The following is a 22,095-nucleotide window of genomic DNA, read 5'->3' on the forward strand; positions in this document are numbered from 1 at the left end:
CTGGTTTGTGTGTGTGTGTGTGTGTGTGTGTGTGTGTGTGTGTGTGTGTGTGTGTGTGTGTGTGTGTGTGTGCCATGAGTTAGCTACCCAAACCCACATCATAACTCTTCACTGTGGGATGTCTGCGACAGCTGGGGATCACTTCTACACAACAGCTGCCCACTCTTCAGGAATGCGTATGGTAGATGGAGGCATAAAAAAATTCAGGCACAAAGCACCACTGGATTAGCAAGTACCAATTGCAAATACAGTAAAATAAAAAAAATACTCACTCCTCCCAATTACACAGACACACAACCTGCTGTCCAGGTTTCTGTATAAATGAATTAATAAATAACACATTTCATGCAGTCGTCATACAGGGCCGTCTGCGCTCATGCCAAACAGATATTAGTCATCTGTAACCAATTATTTCTCATTTCTAGGATGCCTTGCCTACAGTATGTATTGGCTCTTAGCTGGGTACCTGCTGCTTAGCAACATGTGTGCCTGCTATGGGTACAAAGAGGTCTTTCTTTCTAGCAAAGCCAAAGTGAGCTTCATTTAATGATATCAGACAACATCAACAGCAAGAAGATGTGAAGTCTTTAACGTTTTGTTTTTCTTTGATGGTGAGACAGAAACTGCTGTCCAAAAGAAGAATTACACCAGATAACAGCAGATAGCACTAATGAGGTTTCACATAATTTATGCAAAAATTTAAAAATTCTGTCCACATGCACTGCAATAAACGGTTGGTTGATGATCTCATTGAGGCAGCGAGGCCCAAAGTGAGTTCATACTGTAGGCTACTGGTGGGCAGAGAGATGGAGTGATGAGTCAGCTATGGCTTAGAGGGATAAGACACATTTCATGGCACGGTGAGAGTGAAGGTGGGGTGTGCAAGAAAGCTAAGGGAGCAAAACAGAGACCGGTCTTAAAGTGAGAGGGAGAGTTGGAGAGAAGTTGACAGATATGCATTAACTCTACCACCCCTGGGTAAATAGCTTCCCTGAGTGCAGCACAGAAGCATCCAACAGTAACAACAACTAGACAGGATTTTCTTCCTGAATGATTAATGGCACCTACAGCTTTTATATTTTGAAGTGTACTTGAAGTACTTTTTCCTGTGTTAGTCAAGCAAGTCTCAAGTCCTCAAATTTACGATTTAAGTCTGACTCGTCAAGTCATGTGACTCAAGTCCCCCACCTCTGGATATTACCGTGTTCACATCTTAAAGCTAATTAAGATACTGGGCTTTCAGGGCCTTTTATTCTCCATGGTGCACTGTATCAGTATAGTCAGCATTCAATGTGATGTGTGTGTTTGTGCATTTTCTCCAGGTGACCTCAGAGTCTGAGCACTGTATAATTAAACATGAACATGAGAAATGCATGGAGAGGATCGCACTGCACAACCCGAGCGATGTCCTTGAAGTGGGTAAGTGGGCGTGTGTCTACAAGTATCCATAAGTTTGTGTCTGTGTGTGTCTTCACATCATGTGCAAAATTTGGCATGAAGTTACCATTCTTCTGCTGTGATTAAATTATTGACATCTTGTGTTGCTCAGAAAACACAGCCCTGCTAATCAAAGTCATGCATCTCCTAAGAATCAAACTTTCAGGGAACAGATGGAAAACAGGCGTGTTTGTATATTTAACGATCCTGCATTTTTCACTTTAACCAATCAGTTTTGGAAAGGTCATTGAAGAACATGTAAGGATGAGAGAGCAGTTCAAGTTCGTATTACATTACATTGCCCCAAAAGGCTGCCATACAACACAAACCGTTATCAAATGTCTGCCTGTTAAGTCAGACTGAATTGGTTTCACATTTGTGAAAGGACAAGGAGTCACATACCAAGTCACAAACTTGGTATGTGACTCCTTGAAACAATTATTTCCTTGCCTATGTTTTGTGATTTTCAATAATAACTTCTGTAGGCCTCATGATGCTAGAAAGTTGTACAACAGACTGCACCTCCCAGACTGCACTGGGACTCACAGCTTCACTGACAAGAAAAACATGAAACATTAAATATTTAGGGGGTAAGATAACAAGTTAAAAGAGGAGAAGAGCAGAAAGTTCAGCTTGTTGCAATTTGTCAGTCCTGCAAACTGGATGTGTTTAAGGTTTTTAGTGTATTTACAAAGTCTGAAGCTCTGAGGTGCACCAGAGTAAAAGTATGATTTAAACGAGACAGAATTTAGAGAGTGCAAACCTCCACCAAGACATTTCATTTTCCCCTTAATGCCATTCAACCTAAAAGCAATATTCCCATGATAGTTAGACCCTCATAATATGATGCCTTAACCATAAAAACCTACCCCTAGGATTTGTGATCACACTGATCTCACTATAAGCTTTTAAGTTTTTCAAGAAAAAGATTATTTTAAGATATGTTAAACTTGTTGATCCTCTACTGAATCAGCTACAATTTCGTGTTAGTTGCAAGTGTGTAGCATTATTTGTTGGTTGTGTTACAGTAGCAAGTTTTCTGTGAGCCCAATATATATCTGAACATTCTGGATCAGCACATCCAATATGTTACTTGGATCCAGACCAGATTTTGATGTGTGGTAGATCCAAGCGACAGCCTCTGAGGCTGAGAAATGAAGCCAGTGTGGTGGTGTTAACACCTGCAGTTTCTCAAATGGCCACTTGAGGCTGGCTCCAAAAGGGAGCTAATTCCCACAGACTCTAATGCTGAATTGTCCAACTTCACAGCAGAAACAAGCATGTTTACAGCCTTTTTAATAACTTGCCTGTTTAAATTATATTGAGGCTAAAAATGACAGATAATTAAGGGTGTGGCCGCTTTGGGTGACAGACGAGAGGGTTCCGCCAATGGAGCGGTGTCTCTAGGTGTCTAGCAAGCTCCACTCATGCGCCACCTGTTTTCCCATTTTTGGATTAACTGTAGCAGGTGGAGTGAAGCACTACCAACATGGTGACAGCCAGACTTGAGCTTTTTTGCAATTGGTGACATCACACTGAGTTTGCCTGGCTTTTATATACAGTCAGTGAGTAGATCTTATGTGGATGTTATCTTGTAATTTTTGTCTAAACATTCTAGGCATTGATTATGGAATTAAAAACACAGGTACTAAAACTGGTCCTATTTCACAGTGGTGAAGAATCCTTTACAAAGTTCCTGGATTCGAATGATGAGCCGGATACCCACCAAAATCTAATGGATGGTTCTATGGGCTGTAGCCTATCTCTCCAAATAAATCTCATCAAAATCCATTCATTACTTTTTGGGTTTTTCTGTAAAAGAACAATCATCCAACCAATGCTGGTAAAAATATAACCTCCTTGGCGAAGATATTAACTCAAACACATTTTGCTTTCAGCTGACGCATGCAATTATAGTTAAACTGAGGCACCTGTTGTCATTTAATTCCCCTATTCCTCTGGCAGTTTGTGTATTTCTGTATTGAGCTATCTATTTTGATGCCCTGCAGTGATGTATATTCCCCTGACCTTTTAAATGATCCCTGCCTCTTTAAAAGGAACCACCCAGTGTTTTTGCTGACAGCAAATTGTTTTTGAGGAAATAAAAACGCCTGGTTTGCAGGAATCCAACAAGGGGCATGATAAAAAGCAGAAAGAGGAAAAAGGATAAATAAGAACAGGGGGACTAAGTAAGAGGTGGCCTGTTTTAACTTTGTTCTGGTTTATCAAGATCCATTTCTAAAAGTGCATTTTATGATTTTTTTTTAAATTAAAGTATATATTTAATTGAGGTTCTGTGGCCTCAGATTAGTCTGCACACTTTGTGTACTGTAACTGCTACATAATGTTCTCTGGTGGTGTTATCACCGCCCAGCTAAATTTAGCAAACGCTAAATGAATACTTGCTATAAAATGATCTGCACAGTGTTTACTTCTGAACTAAACCACTGTCATGATGAATCTCATTGAAATTAGTGGTTGGATTTTGGCACCTAAACATGTCACTGTGCACTAAATTAAACTTTAGAGTGAATTAGAGCTAAAACCACTTAATCAGTTAGTTAACAGTTAGTTAACAGTTAGTTAACAGTTAGTTAAAGTGAATAGGCAACAAATTTTTTTAGGCAAAGAATTTATCATCATGAATTAAATATCTTTGTTTATTTGCTTTAACCATCAATATTAAACAATTGGAATGTACATTTTTCACTATTTTCTGATATTATTGAGACCAATCAAGCAATCAGTTAAATAGCAAACTAATTGGTTGTTGTAGCTTTGCTTAAATTTTGGGCCTTGTTGGTCTTCTTTACCTCTAGGAGATCGATCACATCCAGATGCAGATCTTTCCAGGAGCTCCATTTTTCAATTCAAATCAGCATTTAATAAAGCTAATGAATGAATGAATGCTTCTTTGGCATCTAGCTATAGAGCATAAAAGGAACTATCTCTATATTTCTCATCAGTATTCAGCTACAGTTGCAAACCATGAGTGAGAATGCAAAAACCAAATAACATTCAGTCCTTCAATCAGATCAGCTTTAATGGAAATGAATGTTGATCTTATGAATCAATCTCTGTGCATTTATCTTATTGCATGCATGTATTAATTAATCTGTATTGTTGTAGCTCTGAGAGGATTCAATATGCTGTGGGGTTTCATGCAAGATCGCCAGTGATGCAGCTCTGAGAGGATTCAATATACTGTAGGGTTTCATGCAAGATCGCCAGTGATGCAGACATAGTGCTTTTTTTAAGCTGGTTACCTTTGCAGCTCAGTGCGGCTCATTTGGCTCCTATTTGCCCTTTAACTGGTAATTGGCTTCGTGTCCAGCTCACCACACAGTACCAAAACAAATTAGAGAGCCAAGCAGAACAGAGAAAGGTCTGCAAACACACATGTCCAGGAACACACACAGTTGCACCAGCATACTCAGAATGGATGCAACACAAAATCAGACTTGTACCTGCTTCTGCAGCACTATAAAACTAGCTAAGCACAAACAGTGTGGTTAAACCTAGAGAGGAGGAGAAAGACAGAGAAAAGGGCTGAAGATAACATGGAAGCAGAAAGAATAAAACATAGAAATCACAACTGTGAGGGCAGCACTGAAAATAAAGGATGTGAAGTTCATAGCATGCGTGCGTCAGGTAATAATGGGGGTGGAGGAATAGAATCAGATTAAAACAAAACATAAAGCAATAGATTGGACTGGGTTAAGTGAAACCTCATTTTAGCCTGTTTGGGACAGAGTGACGAAGACCACATGAAGGTTGGGTAATTTCAGATTAAACTGACAAATGACATACGGTGCAACGCCAGTTGTCTGGTACATTGCATGGAATGACTACACATTTAGTTAATTTAAAATTTCTACCTTCAGTTGTCAGTTTGTTAGGTACCTAAAATTAACAGTACTAATATTACAGTTGTGAAACATGTTTATAAACTCAGTGGGTTGGGCACAATATTAGAAACCCCTAACACAATACGATTCAACATCACGACAAACTATGGTTCCAAAATTGTCATAAACTTGAATCAGCACCTTTCTTAAAACAAAACCTGAACATTATAATTTTCATGAAGGTTGGATTTATTGCAACACTGTTGTATTAGAGTGCATTAGTGTTAGCTACAGCCAGTAGACCTGCTAAACTGTGTACAAGTATACTGCTCATAAGCTATCGCCAAACTTTTAGCTAATTCTGTGCTAATTAACTCTCATAGGAGCTTGACTTCTGGCTCCAACATAGGTTTAACATAACAAACTATCACCCCTTACAGCTCTTGCATTACCCTGCTATAACCTTACCATAATTATCAACATCATTAGCAAATTGATGTGTGCCTCTGGGGTGGTGAAGGTGAGCTGAGAACAGTGATATTCTGTTCAGATATGTGTTATTGGAGAAGTGTACTCGGTAACAATGAGGTTAACAGTGTGTGTTGCTAATAAAAAACTGACAATATGCTCAGTAACATGGAGTCTACCAGACTACCAATTATTGTTGCCAAAAGCTGCAGTAATGCAGCAGTTGCTGTGTATAACATCCCTTTTCAGCGTAATACATAAAAATTAATTAATTGTAGCAAGAATTACAGAAGTGTGAAATGTTTGCTCCTCTTCGTTTTCACCAGGTCCAGGTCTCCCAGCGTAACAATTACAACATTAACAGGTTTTGTGTGATATCATTAATTTCAGTCTAATCTCAGTTCAGTTTCAGATACAGTGTGTTAAAAAGGGGGCGGCCCTACTAAGTGTACAGTGTGTTTGTTTTTTTTTAACTCTCGCTGTTGTTCTGCCTGTGAAGTTGGAGCATGAACTGCTAAATCCAGGATTTAGATTAAATACAGGATTTTTGGTAGCAAGCAAATTGGCACTGTTCAAATGCAGAGGAGGTCAAGTAAAATAACTGTGCAATAAATGACTTTTTAATCATTTGTTTGTATTGTTTAATGCCTTGCACCTGTCATATCTGTGCAGGTGATAGGCTCAGGTTAGGTGAGGCTGAGGTGCACTGGTCAGTACTGAGAGAAAGTAAGTGTAAGGTTGCTGTGAAGATGCAGGTTTTTCCCTATTTTCTTCCATTTAAAATTGTGTTGCATTTCATTTTTGCCTCTGTTTATTTGATGTTTTTGTGCACCTTTTAAATGTGTCTTGTTTCCACCTCCTCCTGTCTACTGACCTGCATCTTCGACATCCTCTTTAAAGTTTTTCAGTGCCAAGAACCATTTTCTGTTTTTTACATTGGGTGGTGGCAATGCAAAAGCAAATACAAGTGTGCATAAGTCAGAGCATCTGTAATCAGAATTTTTACAACAACCATTCATCAATGACAATGTGACAACAATGTGAGCATGTGGAGTTACTCAGTACCTTTTAATGGCCTCAGCTGGCTGATTACTTTGATTTTACAGGGCTTCATAGTGACTTTTGGCTCATCAACTCATAAATTTATTGTTTTAGTTCATTCTCGCTGCTCTCAGGAGCAGGAAGCTGTTTTATGCAAAGTTCCAAAAACCCACTCTACACTGTCTGCTCATCACCAAATGCCAGACAGACACAGTTAGCAGATCCAGCATCTGGTGAACACAGTGGAGCATTTAGCAGAGCCAGAGACTTCCCTCGGGAGTTGGTGGAGGCCAAAACCAGAGCTATAAGACTGAATATTAGGCTTAATATTCATCGGGTGGCCAGAAGAACGACTCTAAATGAATCACAATGTTGCTTTAACTGCCGGATTTGTAAATAAGCAACTATATGCTAGCAAGCTGACCTTATAACCCTGAAAGGTGCTGATGTCTGTGTTCACAACTTGTTTGTGCTGCCCCCAAATGACCAAAAAGAAAATCAGGTTTAAATTCTTACGAAGAAAGAACAGTTCACATAGAAAATACCCTGTACTTTTTATCTCATGCTTGTCATGAACTGATACGAGCTAGCTAAAATAAAATATTAAAATGATCTGACTGAGATAAATCAGTAAGGGTAACATGATTTAAAAGCTGCTTTAGTGTCAGCAATAGTTTTTGTCCCTGTGGGTGTCATGAAAACTGATATCATAATGAATGGGTGTTGTCTCCACTTCAATTACTAGAAGTTCAATTTGATTCAGTTTGTTTCATTTAATTTGCGTCAGTATCATTTCCTCAGTGTTATAACAGCAAATATGCTGCATAAGAGTGTTACACTGACTCCATGTTTCTGTCTCTGTTATTCTTGCCCGTCAGCGTGTCCGTGGATGTGGGACAACCTGACCTGCTGGCAGGCAGCCAGTGTTGGTGAGGTTGTCGTGGTCAACTGTCCAGAACTCCTCCATGAATTCATAGTTCCAGAGGATGGTGAGTGGAATAAAAACATGAACTGTCTCATTTTATTTCAAAATCACTTTGCTGCATTTCAGTACAGCTTTATTTTTTTACTTCCAGAGATGGGGAAGGTCAGTCGTAATTGTACAGAGGACGGTTGGTCTGATCCTGTCCCTCACTATGTGGACGTCTGCTTCTTCTATGACAACACCACCAAAGTTGTACATCTTCTTTAACCTTATTTAAGTTTCCTATTACATTTACACGCACAATTAACCTTCTGTCTCCAATCCTAGGACATGTACTACGCATCAGTCAAGGCCCTATACACAGTGGGCTACAGCACATCCCTGGTCTCTCTGACTACAGCTATGGTCATACTCTGCAGATTCAGGTGAGTGTCACAATGGGGAAACATTTATTTACAGTGGACCCCCCAAATTCACGGGGGTTAGGTTCCAAGAGCACCTGCGAATTCCAAAAAACCACGAAGAATGAATGTGGTCCCAAAAATGCTTATTAAATGCCTATTTATATAGTTTAAACCCTGAATATGCTCCCAAAACACTTTAATTTAGTGTCAAACTCAACTTAATATCCTTTATCCTTAACAAAATAATGATAAAGTGCAGTAAACCCATATACTGTATGGTATTGTACAGTTTCCTGCAGTACGCCCACAGTACAGTGTACAGTGTAATGTAAAATAGTGATGTTACCCCTATACAGTGGTGTGAAAAAGTATTTGCCCCCTTACTGATTTCTTATCTTTTTGCATGTTTTTCACACTGTAATGTTTCAGATCATCAAACAAATTTAAATATTAGTCAAAGATAACACAAGTAAACACATCATGCAGTTTTTAAATGAAGGTTTTTATTATTAAGGGAAAACAAAATCCAAAACTACAAAGCCCTGTGTGAATAAGTGTTTGCCCCCTAAACCGAATAACTGGTTGGGCCACCCTTAGCAGCAACAACTGCAATCAAGCGTTTTCGATAACTTGCCATGAGTCTGCCACAGCGCTGTGGAGGAATTTTGGCCCACTCATCTTGGCAGAATTGTTGTAAGTCAGCCACATTGGAAGGTTTTCGGGCATGAACTGCCTTTTTAAGGTCATGCCACAGCATCTCAATTGGATTCAGGTCAGGACTTTGACTAGGCCACTCCAAAGTCTTCATTTTGTTTTTCTTCAGCCATTCAGAAGTGGACTTGCTGATGTGCTTTGGATCATTGTCCTGCTGCAGAACCCAAGTTCGCTTCAGCTTGAGATCACAAACGGATGGCCGGACATTCTCCTTCAGGATATTTTGGTACACAGCAGAATTCAGGGTTCCATTTATCACAGCAAGTCTTCCAGGGCCTGAAGCAGCAAAACAGCCCCAGACCATCACACTACCACCACCAATATTTTACTGTTTGTATGATGTTCTTTTTCTGAAATGCGGTGTTACATATACGCCACACATAATGGGACACACACCTTCCAAAAAGTTCAACTTGTGTCTCGTCTGTCCACAGAGTATTATCCCAAAAGCCTTGGGGATCATCAAGATGTTTTCTGGCAAAACTGAGACGGCCCTTTATGTTCTTTTGGCTCAGCAGTGGTTTTCGTCTTGGAACTCTGCCATGCAAACCATTTTTGCCCAGTCTCTTTCTTATGGTGGAGTCATGAACACTCACCTTAACTGAGGCAAGTGAGGCCTGCAGTTCTTTGGATGTTGTTGTGGGGTCTTTTGTGACCTCTTGGATGAGTTGTCGCTGCGCTCTTGGGGTAATTTTGGTCGGCCGGCCACTCCTGGGAAGGTTCTCCACTGTTCCATGTTTTCGCCATTTGTGGATAATGGCTCTCACTGTGGTTCGCTGCAGTCCCAAAGCTTTAGAAATGGCTTTATAACCTTTTCCAAACTGATAGAGCTCAATTATTCTCTTTCTCATTTGGTTTTGAATTTCTTTGGATCTCGGCATGATGTCTAGCTTTTGAGGATCTTTTGGTCTACTTCACTTTGTCAGGCAGGTCCTATTTAAGTGATTTCTTGATTGCGAACAGGTGTGGCAGTAATCAGGCCTGGGTGTGGCTAGAGAAATTGAACTCAGGTGCGATAATGGTTTCTCTGGTATGCACTGGTGTCGTTTTCTTTGGTATACGATGGTAGAATATGGGTAAAGACAGTACAGGTACAGTAATAATTTAACTAAATAAAATATGCCGTAAAAATTAAAGTTAAATAACTAAAAATACAGCAAAATGTGTGGGTACTCACAAGTAATGAATGATTTAAATTTGAAAAAATTATATATTGCCAAGAAAACATCTGTAAAAATACCACAGAGGATATTTGCAGATTAGTGGGGGATCCACAGAGATCTATTAGTTAGGTTCCCAGGTAAAAATCCGCAAAAGACTGAAGTCACTAACTCTGAACCATGAATTTACGGGGGTCCACTGTATTAACATTTAATATTTAAGCTGTTTTCAGAATTTTTAAATTATTTGAGTCTTTAAATTTGAATAATGCTTAACCTAAATGATTATAAGAGAAACAGAAACTTGTTCAAATTTAGTTTTTATGTTTAAGCTTTTGCTATTTAAGCACAGTACTAAAAAATTAAAGGTCCTTGTAAAATGGTTCCTGTACGCTTATGATGCAATTGACATAAAAATGTGTATTAATAATTTAAATTATACTAAGTTATAGTAGTAATAATGAATTCAATAGTCATTTCTCAGGTGAAAATGCCCAGTATTCCCTGGGTCCAGCTTCTCAGCTGTGGGGATTTGCTATACTTTTCTGGCTTATGTGATAATAATTTGAATATTTTTCAGTTCTGGGCTGCTGTCTGGACAGAAAAATACATTTATGTTTTTCTCATATTTCCTAGACAAGATTTATTTATCAAAAAAAAAGTACAGTGTCACAATAATCAAGTAGTTGCCACCCTACAGGGACTTTCCAGTATCCATTTACACCGACAGGTTTGTTTTGTATACAGTTTTGCTGTTTTAAAAACTTTGTGGACACAGTAGCACAAAATCATGTGAAATCACATGAAACTATTTTTAAATAAAAAAAACTGGCCTTTAACATATAAAGTGACACTGGCAAGCTACATTATACCCTTTCTGAGTAGCCTGACATAATCTGAAAACAACAATATATTGCATTCATAGCTAAGTCATACAGTATGGTGACTTTTCCATAAGTAGGTTGTCAATTTTCACTCTAACCCAGCTGCATTTTTAAACATTGTTTTGTTCTTTTGAGTGTAAAAACAAGATAAGATGTGATATATTTTTTTCTCTCTCCTCTCCAGGAAGCTCCACTGCACCAGAAACTTCATTCACATGAATCTGTTTGTGTCCTTCATCCTGAGAGCTATCTCAGTCTTCATCAAGGATGGTGTGCTGTATGCTCAGGAAGACAGCGACCACTGCTTCACACACACAGTCAGTAGCAGCAGCTAAACCATGTGCATGGACTATATGGTCATTTAGACAGCCTATAATACACACACCCTCTGTGGCTGGTCCTCATCAGGAAAGACAACAGCCATCATGACACTTTCAATTTCGTAAATTTCAATCAAAAGTAGATAACTGCAGAATGAGACCTTAGAAAGAAATATTCAGATGTTTTCAAGATTACTGGTTAATTGGTTTCAGAAGGTATGATTAAAGCTGAAGTGGCTTTTAGAGAGGAAAACATATCATCAGGCCTGTTTTGTTTGAGATACTGTATAAAGAGAGGTTCATAGACAAAAAGCTTGAAACCCTTCTCCTCCCGTGTTTCCTATTTGAAATGCACGTTTGAAGTAACTTCAATCATATGCAAATTTTCCAAAAGCAAATTATATGCTATTAGATGACTAATACTCCCTGATAACAATTGCAGAACAAGCTCGACACATTGCTCAGTGCTGTTAAGCAGGCATGATAAATAAATGTAATTAAGTTTACTAATGGCTTCGGCAAGGCCAGTGGAAATCTTTTCCTAGAGGGTATTTACATATCAATGGTTAGTTTGCCTCTCTCTTTTTTCTTTTATTTCCATTTACTAGCTGCTTTACAGCTATCACCATGGCGATAACAGGTCACTGTCATGACGTGGCGGTAATGAGGACCAGATCCCTGCTGTAATTAGTTGACCCCACTCAGACTATGGACTCTATTTGTTAACATGATGTCATTAGATCACTTTCCGCCTGTGATGTATGCGGGTCATTTCTGCTGGCTGTGACATTTTAGAGACGTCTTTGTGTTTTCAGACATCGCCATCTTCTCGCACATTTTAGTAGTATGGTGCACTGTGTTGCAACCCTGTCACCCCTGTGAAAACAATGTCTATTTACCCTGTGATTAACCTGAATAAGAATGCATTTTGTTCTGACATGAGTGAGTTAGATTTTTTTTTTTTTAACAAATGCTGACAATTAAACATGGATTTTACATTTTGAAAATGTACCAAAATGCTTACATATGTTGCTTGACTACTAAAAACAGTGCAAAAGACCTACATTATAGGAATGGTTACTCACTGAGGGATAAATAACATTTTATTTTTCATTTGTTTATGCAAAATTGAAGAGGTGTGGTTTTATTGGAGGGGGTATCTGGAGTGATTCCTCAAGGATTAAACCAAAGGGGTATAATGTATTAATTAGTGATCTTTAGACGTGCTATTAGGATATTTCTTTACCTTTGGATAGTGTTTCTTCCTGTTTCCAGTCTTTTTGGTAAGCTAAGCTGTGCTAAAATAACTGTCCTAGCTCCAGCTTCATATTGACAATGGTATCAGGTCTCTCTTCTAACTCTGGACAGGAAAGTGAATAAGATCGGCCTCCAGTTATTCCAGTAAAGATCACACTAAGCTATATTCTTTTAACTTTTTTAAGGTCTAACAAATTGCTGATGGTACTTCTTAAAATTTTTCACATCTGTTTATGACAATGTTATAGAATTGGCACAAGCTTCTGAGTAAAATGATAAAGAATTTCCCACACTTCCAACACCCTTAAATTGGTTTGTCTCACAGTAACAATACAGATATTAAATAATAAACAATGTATATATATTTATCTGCCTTTGCTACACTAATGCTTGTGGTTCTCTGTGCAGGTGGCCTGTAAAGCAGTGATGGTTTTTTTCCATTACTGTGTCATGTCCAACTATTTCTGGCTGTTCATTGAAGGTCTGTATCTCTTCACTCTGCTGGTGGAGACTTTCTTTCCAGAGAGACGTTACTTCTACTGGTACACCATTGTAGGATGGGGTGAGTGTACACTCCTGATTAGTTATCAGTAGTGAAGGATAGTAGCAACTTCTCCAGCTACAATATGTTTTAAATTCTATGGGTAAATTTAAATTATATTATTTATATAGAGAGGAAAGGTGAGGGAGTGCAATGGGATATATTACAGTGTTTTGAATATACAGTAACAGATATCCATACAATATACAGTATGACTTTATTATTACAGTATGTTTTGACATCGTACTAATGACAAGTACTGTAATTATGACAAATATACACTGTTTTTATCCAATTTATTGTTTTTTCACAGGAACTCCCACCATTTGTGTGACTGTCTGGGCAGTACTGAGGCTCCATTTTCATGACACTGGGTATGTCCCATCATGTCTTCTAAACTTCAGGCTTCGAAGCTGGAAAACAATGTAGTACATTTACTTAAACAAACACATGAAAACACTTATTTTGCTTTACTATGAACTGATCTATCCAACAGTATAGTTTCAGCCTTCAGTGGCTTTTTCAATACAGGAGTTTTACTTTTATTAGAGTATGTCACAGTATGATATTAGTAGTTTGTAAAAGGCATTTGAGAACATATCAAAGCAAAAAAACTGCCTTCGAAATGCCAACAGTCAGTCTTAAATTGTGTCAAAGTAAGCCCTCACACATATATGTACCTGCACAGTTTAGGATAAAGAAGAGATACTGTATGCAACTGCAGGAATTTAGAGGACTACATGACATCTGTAAGGGGGAAATGCCCTTCACTGTTGATGCCATTTATCATTTAATTTATGCTATCAATGATTTTAAAATTATTGAATAAATGCAGTGGCAGCACGGTGGCACAGTGGTTAGTGCCGTTGCCTCACAGCACGAAGGTTCTGGGTTCGGGCCCCGCCTGGGACCTTTCTGTGTGGAGTTTGCATGTTCTCCTCGTGCTTGCGTGGGTTCTCTCCGGGTACTCCGGCTTCCTCCCACAGTCCAAAGACATGCAGCTTAGGTTGATTGGTGTCTCTAAATTGCCCATAGGAGTGCGTGTGTGTGTCTGGTTGTTCGTCTATGTGTTAGCCCTGCGATGGATTGGCGAACTGTCCAGGGCGTACCCCGCCTTCGCCCGATGGCTGGCCGGGATTGGCTCCGGCCCCCCCCCCGTGACCCCGTTCAGGGACAAGCGGTAGAAAATGAATGAATAAATGCAAACAAATTTTTAAAAAATGTGTTTCATGGCCTTAAGTACCAGTGTTTTATCATGCAAATTTGATGCTTTTATAGTAGTCATTTAAAAGCCCACCTTGATTTTCCTACCTTTACCTCCACCTTTATCTAATAAGACAATATTTTAAATGGAGGGAGTAGAGTGATTTTTTTTTCTAAGTAGATTTTATCATATTATTTTATTCTGAGCTGTTAGGCATGCCCCCGTCTGACCTTTCCCTCCCTTACTCTGCAAATGGCCACTTTATTAAAGTATTATATGGTGCTGTGTATTAACACAGAGAAAGTGAAGCAGGGTATGTTGAATGATCACTGAAACACACTGCTCTCCTCCTCCTCCTCCTCCTCCTCCTCCTCCTCCTCCTCCTCCTCCAGATGCTGGGATACAAATGAGAATACTGCCCTCTGGTGGATAATCAAAGGACCAGTTGTGGCCTCCATAATGGTATTGTTTCTTTTGTGAAATACATTTTTACACTTAGCTATTGTTTGCCTTACTCAAATTTATTTATGGCAGGTTTTGTACATTTATTGTATTCCTGTGTGCCCCCTCCAGATCAATTTTGTCCTCTTCATTGGAATTATTATTATCCTGGTCCAGAAGCTGCAGTCCCCTGATATTGGAGGGAATGAATCGAGCATTTACCTGTAAGTTACAACAATCACATTGATTAACACCAGTGTTTATGTCTTCAGAAAAGTCAAAGGTGTGTGTGGAGAATGTCATATTTGAAAACATGAATCTGAATCATGGAAATCACTTAAATTCATTTTGGTGGTGTTGAGGTTTCTAGTACATTCTGCACATAAAGAACCCCTAAAGAAATGTTTTCACCTTTGTTCAGAAGCAGTATTCTATATTTTCTTGCTGACAACAATTTCCATTAAAAAAAAAACCAAAACCAGCAATGAAATCATTCTCCTAACAAGTACTGTCTGTGTATCCAAAGCCTGTAACATTTTATTTCTCAATACCACAGACCTTTATTGTTGTCCAAAGACTATTAAAAATTTCTACTGTTGCACTGAGTCACATTTTCTCTAATGACAATAAACAAGGGCACTGCAGTTTATCTTAAATCAATTGACCTACTGCTGTAAATACGCCCTATAACACTGTATCAATCCGCATTTTGTTTTCGAGTTGTCAGCCTGTCCAGATATATGTCCATCCTTATGCCCGTCTCATTCTTGTGAACAGCGTATCTCAGGAACACCTTGAGGAAGTTCCTTCAAATTGGTAGAAACATCCACTTGGACACAAGGACAATGTGACAAAGCTCGCTATCTGTAAAATGTCTATAAAAACAGTGCCTAAGTGGAGACAGTTTGTTTCTCTCTGGAAATGATTTATAGAATCATATATGTCAACAAAGCGATTATGCCAAAAAAAAGGAAAAAACACCATATTTTTTATTAAATGCCTTCACAGTCTTTACTACATATATTGTATGAGTCTGGACAGACATACATGCACTGTAAACTGTAACTTGACTGGTTGGCAGATGCATATAGCCATGAGGTGGTAATCTGAGGTTTTAATGTATTTGTGACCTTATTTTAAAAATTTAAAGTAGGAATAAACCAGTTTGTAGCTGAGTGCAACAAACAGGGTAGGAAAGTTGGGAGGTACTGAGAGATTGACTAACACATTGTTGGTTTTGATTTTTTTTCAAGGGATTTCTTGGCAATAAGAAGAATACAGAATAACCTATGCCTCCTTTTTTAATTAAGACACCGGATGACACCCTGGACAGTAGATGACAATGTCCTTGACTAATTCTAGCATATTTTCCTTTTGTGTTCTCTGTGTCAGTGGGTATTGTCCCTTTAAATAAATCAATGTTAAAAAAAAGAAAGAGCCATGCATTAATAAATGAAATGAAGCTATCATTAGATCTCTGATATGTTCTCCTAGACACTTTTCAGGACATATTTATTTGTAGTACCTGTTGGCAGGAAGCTTGAGCCTCATTATGGAGTTGTACTGTAGCCAGACATCACTCCTGTTCTGCACCCGCAGGATAGCGTCTATTGAGGCCCTGCAGATAATGTCATTCTCATCTGTTGCTTAGACTTGTGCGTGCATGACCAAGTATGAAGGTGTGCGTGTTGTGTGGCACCATGTCTGTGTCCCTAAAGACATTGTCATTGTTGTGTTGTCTTTGTGCTGTGTAGCAGCTGTGCTCAGAAATGCTTCAGTGAGCCCACACAGGCTGTTCAGCATTCGTGCAGGATGTCAGAGTTATCCACAATCACGCTGTAAGTGTGTGTGTTTGTTTGTGTGTGTTGTACACTAGGGGTTTTTTAAGTTTTTTTTTTATGGTCTGGACTCCCCAGTGCATATTCTCTTATACATACATACAGTATGTTTGTGCTTCTGTACTTGTGAGGACCCTTACTGTCTATTCCCTAGCACCACAGCTTTATGCCAAACACCAACTCTTACCTTAACAGAAAGTTGGAAATGAGCCCTTACAAATGGAGATAAAGTTATACATGTGTATATTAGCCACCAAATAGCAAGACAACTTATTTAACACATCAGGTGCATCACAAACACATGCATATACAGAGAAGTCAACTGGTTCAACAGTTTGAAAATAAGAAATCTGTTGGTTTTTAGATTTGGTTTAGCTCAGATTAGTTTTTCTAGTGCTAATGAATAAACGACACCACAATATGTTATAACTACCTTTTATTTATTATTATTATTTTACATCTGACAGTCATTGATTTCAAAGTTTAATGATGTTGTTTTGCTCCTTTAGGACCCCTGGGGGTCAGTGGACTGCACTGTAAAAGCTATTGTGTTGCATGTGTGTGTTGTCTGTTTTTTAAGGTGTCATCTGTTGTGAGTTCTTTGTGTACTTCTGTCTAGTCTGTGTGACTACAAGGATAGATTGTACATGTTGTGATGATGCAGTGTCTTTGTCAAAACTCATTGTAAATTCACTGAATTTCAGCTTAAATTGACCAGTACAGTAAAGCAAACCTCAGTCACAAAGGATAAGAATGTCTGTTATTGTATTCTGTATGTTCATTATTGTGAACAAATCTCATTGATAGATAAAACTAATGATGTGTTAACTCATCATTAAGTACTTTCCACTGAGCCCTAAGCCCATGTGTTTCTAGTTTAAAAACGGGCCCTAACTATATAAACATTACATCAGTAGTTGTATTGTTGCATCACATTCAGATAACCAGCAGCAGTAAAACATGTTCACGTTAGAATTGCTCTGTTAAACATGTGTTGTACAGGCGTCTGGCGCGCTCCACCCTCCTGCTCATCCCTCTGTTTGGTATTCATTACACTGTGTTCGCCTTCTCACCTGAAGATGTCAGCAAGAGGGAGAGACTGGTCTTTGAACTGGGACTAGGATCCTTCCAGGTAAACTCTTACAGCTTTTTGGGTAAACCAGATAGAAGAGCATCACGGAAGACCATTCTGTTGGATATACTTAAAAGTGTACATCAGTCTCTCTGATCCCTCAAGTTGAATTCTGAGTCAAACATGACTCCAAGGGTTTGTCCTGCTCTCTCAGAAAACGTCTTAATGAATTTAATTCCTTTGCCAGTTTTTCTGAGCCTTCAAACCAATAACTGAAATTTCAGGTTTATCCATGAGGTGTAAAATGTTTTGTAACATCCAGGCATTAAATATATTTAAAAATATCTGCGTAACTGTGGAAAGAGATGTGTCTGCTGTGTGTAGATTAAAATACAGTGGCCCCAAAATTGATCCTTGCGGCACCCCATGTTACATTAGAATACTTGGCAAAATAATCTTTAGTTGCTATGAAGAACTTTCTGCCAGTAAGATAATTAAACTAGTTAAAACCAGTTACAGATAAACGGATGTGAGACCTAGGTGTACTTAAAAGAAGCCCTTAAATTTCTTTGATTCTCTGTTCCATGCTGCTCCTCAGGGTTTTGTGGTGGCTGTCCTCTACTGTTTCCTCAATGGAGAGGTAAGCCCTTGTACCAGTTCCTAAACACATTTACTTTGTGATATTTTGAATTATATCTCATTGTTCTTATATAGAGTCACAGAAATTTGCTTGCACTGCAGCATTTTAAGTGTTTATCTGTCTGTCAGTAATTATAACTTCTTCTATAAATCAATTGTAACTGCTCGTAATAAAGAATAGATAACACACTGTAGCACACAACTATTGCAGAACACACATTTACATAAATTTGTCTATTTTTGCCAAATATGTTAACCCAATGGGCTGTTACTTTAAAGCACCAATGATAGAGAAACTGGTGCCTGATAATAAATTAAAAGAAATAATAAACATGTTTTCATTATGTCTACAGTAATGCTGAAACAAACTGCCCCATGGTTGAGCCTAACCGCCGACCCCTGATGTAAATTATGAAGACTTAGTTGTGCTATATTATATTGTCTTTTATTCAGTAATTGCTTTTACACCAGTTGTGAATGCTGTACAAGAATTAAAAATGTTGCCAAAGACAATAAACACTTAACCCTCTTTAAGTGATACCCACAGTGTACTGAACCTTTGTGTGGAGCTGGTACAGCTTAAAGTACATTAAAAAATGACCTTGTGAAGTTTCTCCCTGAAGGTGCAGTCAGAGATCAAGAGGAAATGGCGCAGCTGGACGGTGAATCGGTACTTTGCTGTGGACCTGAAGCAGCAGAGGCACCCTTCGTTGGCCAGCAGTGGAGTGAACGGCGGGACTCAGCTGTCGATCCTCAGCAAGAGCAGCTCCCAGATACGCATGTCCAGCCCGCTGGCGGAGAGTGCCAACATCAGTCTCCCCACCTGAGCGCCTGATTGACCAGAGTTAACTTCAAGGTGCCGTTCGACTTATTGTATGTACATCCAGACCAATCAGAACAGACCAAAGTGGCCCCTCACGCCTCTTCAATTTTATAGTTTGGCCTATAGGAAAGGAGGTATTTCTAAAAGTATTTACTGGAGATTCATTAGAAATACATTTCTGGCTTTGATACTTTTACAATTTAATTTGGTTATGCAATATAACAGAATTCATTTGACTATTGTAGTTGATTCTATAGATTGTAATCTTTAATCATGCACTTAATATCTTTATAAAAAACAAACTTTAAATCTAGTCCATTGCTTAAAAGAATTAGAAATAAAAAATTAGAAATCCCCTTTCTGTTAATATTTTTATGTTAACTGTAGCCCTGTTATTGTTTTATTTATTATTGTAGAGCTGGTGCCAACAGAAACAGTAGTAGTTGTTGTAAAAAAAAAAGTAAAAAGTCTATAGTTAAAAATCAAATGAAGGTGTCATATTTGGCTGCTTGGTGTAAATAAATGTGTTTGAAAGTTTCGTCACCTGACTGGATCTAAAGTTATAACTCATAAGAACCTCTACCTTGCTTGTACAAATGCTCACAATGTTTCATCTTAAATCTAAAAGTTTTTTTTACAACCAGCCATAAGTACAGAGTATGTCAAAAGATAGATAATAATAATTAAAATCAGCTCATGGAGTTTATAAATAGTTATTTTCTGTGTCTAGATCAGAATTTCTCTGTTTGGCATAGTACTGTGGTGTACTTACCTTTTCAAATGAAAAAAACTGGAGCCCAAACCTGTCAACTTCATCGCAGTTGCCAAAGAACCAGAAGCTCCTGCTAACTCTATTCTGAACTATTTAAAGAGCAGTGCTTCTCAACCTGATAGTCAAGAAATGAATCCAGTTAGGAAAAAAATCCATAAATTACATTTCTTTTTAAGGATTTTTATGTTTGCTTTGTTTCTTTTAAGATGTAGCCCACACACTGATTTGATGCTCCAAAAATAGTATTTAGTCAGGCCAAGCTGCCATACCTATGCTTTGTTTCTTGTAAAATAGTTTCACCTGTTTGGGCCTCTAAAAATATTCAAGTTAAACATGCTGAGAAAATAAAATAATTCGTTACTCATAGCGCAGAAAAACCTGATAAGGGGCTGTGAGTTGACTTCATAATCTTTTTAAAGTTTATGAACCAAACATTTTGGAAACCACTGCTGTAGAGAACATGACAGTACATAATGGACTATAAAATTTGATTAACAAAAGAAAAATATGGTTAGAATTCACACTCTAAAGTAATTTATTGCCACAGCCAGAGTCAGCACAGATGTCCATAGCTACACTGTGGTTGTTCCCTCCAGCTGGTTTTTTATTTATGAAGTTGTCAGTCATTTTTTGAAGACTGTGAAGATAAACACTACATGTGCCATTTAGTGGCTTTTACCTGAAGCTCCTCATAGTGCTATGAATTTATATGTAGAGTAATTTATTGTAAGTGGTGAAAATCAAACCCTCAACATTCTCCTAAACTACCATATACTGTAATTCTTTGCCTAGTTCTCTTTTCCTCTGCACTTCAGCCCATTGTGCCATATTAAATTGATTTTCTTTTTCTAATGTTTCAAATTGATCAGCTTGTACATTCATATTCCAAAGTGCCTAGTCAGTCATAAATAGCTATCACTTTTATTTAAGGTACAGCATACATATAATTAAAGGCAAAGAAAGACTAATTTTCTGCAAAGAATGTACAGAGTGGTTTGTTTTATTGGGATGATTGTTATTTTTCAGTGTGTGCCACAAAAAAAATTAGCAAAATTCTTTTTTTTAAATAACTTACCCATAATATAAAACTAGTCATGTTAAGCTTTTTTCTTTCTTTTTAAATATGGCATCTTTGACCAGACTTTAGTATTAGCTCTAAGTAATTGATGCCTTTTTTTGTTTGTTTTTTGGGTAACACTACAATCTGTTCAAGATAACTGCTGGTCCATTTCAATTCAGCACTAATGTCAAACACATAAACACTTTCCAAACCGAACTGATGCAGGTTGTAACAGTTAACACAAAATGCTTTAATGTGACAGCTCTTGACAATCGTAGAGTGTTGCCTGTTTTTTTTCTATTTTGTCTTTATGTTTGTGCACACGCAACTTAACAAACAATAACTGTCCGAGGGGGAAATAGTTTATTAAGACGAAATGTGAAATGTTGTGTACAGAAGGGATTTTTTTCTGTTCAATGTTTAATCAAGAAATTAATTTTTCTGAACTGTCATCTGAATGAATTGAAAGAATGTAATAGCTTTAAACAATGACTAGATGACATTGTCAAACAGATAAGGATTATTTGTTTTCCATAAACCAGTGCCATGTGAATGAAGTATTCATGCTTTTCTCTGTGTAACAGTTCAGACTTTCTTGCCATAAATGGTGATGATGGGAGATGTTTGGCACAATGGCTCATTTCTGATTTTGATGACATTATGAGAGATTACATTTACAAGTAACCTCTATAAAAATTTAAAAAAAAGAAAGAAAACAAAAATATATAGGCTACTGTATATATGCGACTGAAGAGATGAATCTGTTTAAGGTATCCGCTCGGCTGCTTTTGAACCAAATAGCTAGTGAGTGTGAGACACGACACTATCAAGGGAACTAGAGTCCGAGAAGATGATTCCAGCTAACTGAGTAGGTTTTTAAAGGTGGAACAGCTGAGACAGATAACACACAAAGTGTGTATGAAGGTGAAATGAAAACCACTCTGCTGCTGCTTACATGTTCTATCACCAGCTGTCACTCTGAGTCACAAAGAGCTCAGATGGAAACGACCATGTCTAAAAGCTGTTAATGTCTGTGAAAAGAGTAGAAAACTCCTACCTTTGACCATATCTGTGTATGTGTATATGTGTATTTGTCTAAGACAAGAAGGCAGCAAAGAGTTTTAGTTGGACTGTATAGTAAAGAGTGACACATTGTGGAGCCTTGGATTGTTTCTGGATTTTGGATGGAATGGGTTGAGTGTGGCATTCAGGCACTTATATGCTACATGCATATCATTGTTCATGTT

General features: G+C 38.0%; 1 protein-coding gene across 7 annotated transcripts in view; it reads left to right on the forward strand.

Moving 5' to 3' along the window:
• LOC109955348 (pituitary adenylate cyclase-activating polypeptide type I receptor-like) overlaps positions 1-21,990 on the forward strand; it is a 27,693-nt gene extending 5,703 nt beyond the window's left edge. For 4 of the 7 annotated variants that reach the window (XM_020591441.1, XM_020591440.1, XM_020591439.1 and 1 more), the window contains 13 exons: positions 1,323-1,419; positions 7,673-7,783; positions 7,871-7,968; positions 8,047-8,144; positions 11,066-11,198; positions 12,867-13,020; positions 13,313-13,373; positions 14,596-14,665; positions 14,777-14,868; positions 16,399-16,482; positions 17,485-17,614; positions 18,153-18,194; positions 18,804-21,990. In XM_020591441.1, the coding sequence (XP_020447097.1) occupies positions 1,323-1,419; positions 7,673-7,783; positions 7,871-7,968; positions 8,047-8,144; positions 11,066-11,198; positions 12,867-13,020; positions 13,313-13,373; positions 14,596-14,665; positions 14,777-14,868; positions 16,399-16,482; positions 17,485-17,614; positions 18,153-18,194; positions 18,804-19,028 (1,395 nt within the window). In that variant the 3' untranslated portion in view covers positions 19,029-21,990. The remainder of the gene's footprint in view (positions 1-1,322; positions 1,420-7,672; positions 7,784-7,870; positions 7,969-8,046; positions 8,145-11,065; positions 11,199-12,866; positions 13,021-13,312; positions 13,374-14,595; positions 14,666-14,776; positions 14,869-16,398; positions 16,483-17,484; positions 17,615-18,152; positions 18,195-18,803) is intronic. The other 3 variants (XM_020591442.1, XM_020591443.1, XM_020591445.1) reach the window with 3 other exon arrangements.
• The last annotated feature ends 105 nt before the right edge of the window (positions 21,991-22,095 follow it).

Source organism: Monopterus albus, unplaced genomic scaffold (assembly GCF_001952655.1).
Source record: "Monopterus albus unplaced genomic scaffold, M_albus_1.0 scaffold14.1, whole genome shotgun sequence".
NCBI classification, from domain to species: Eukaryota; Metazoa; Chordata; class Actinopteri; order Synbranchiformes; family Synbranchidae; genus Monopterus; species Monopterus albus.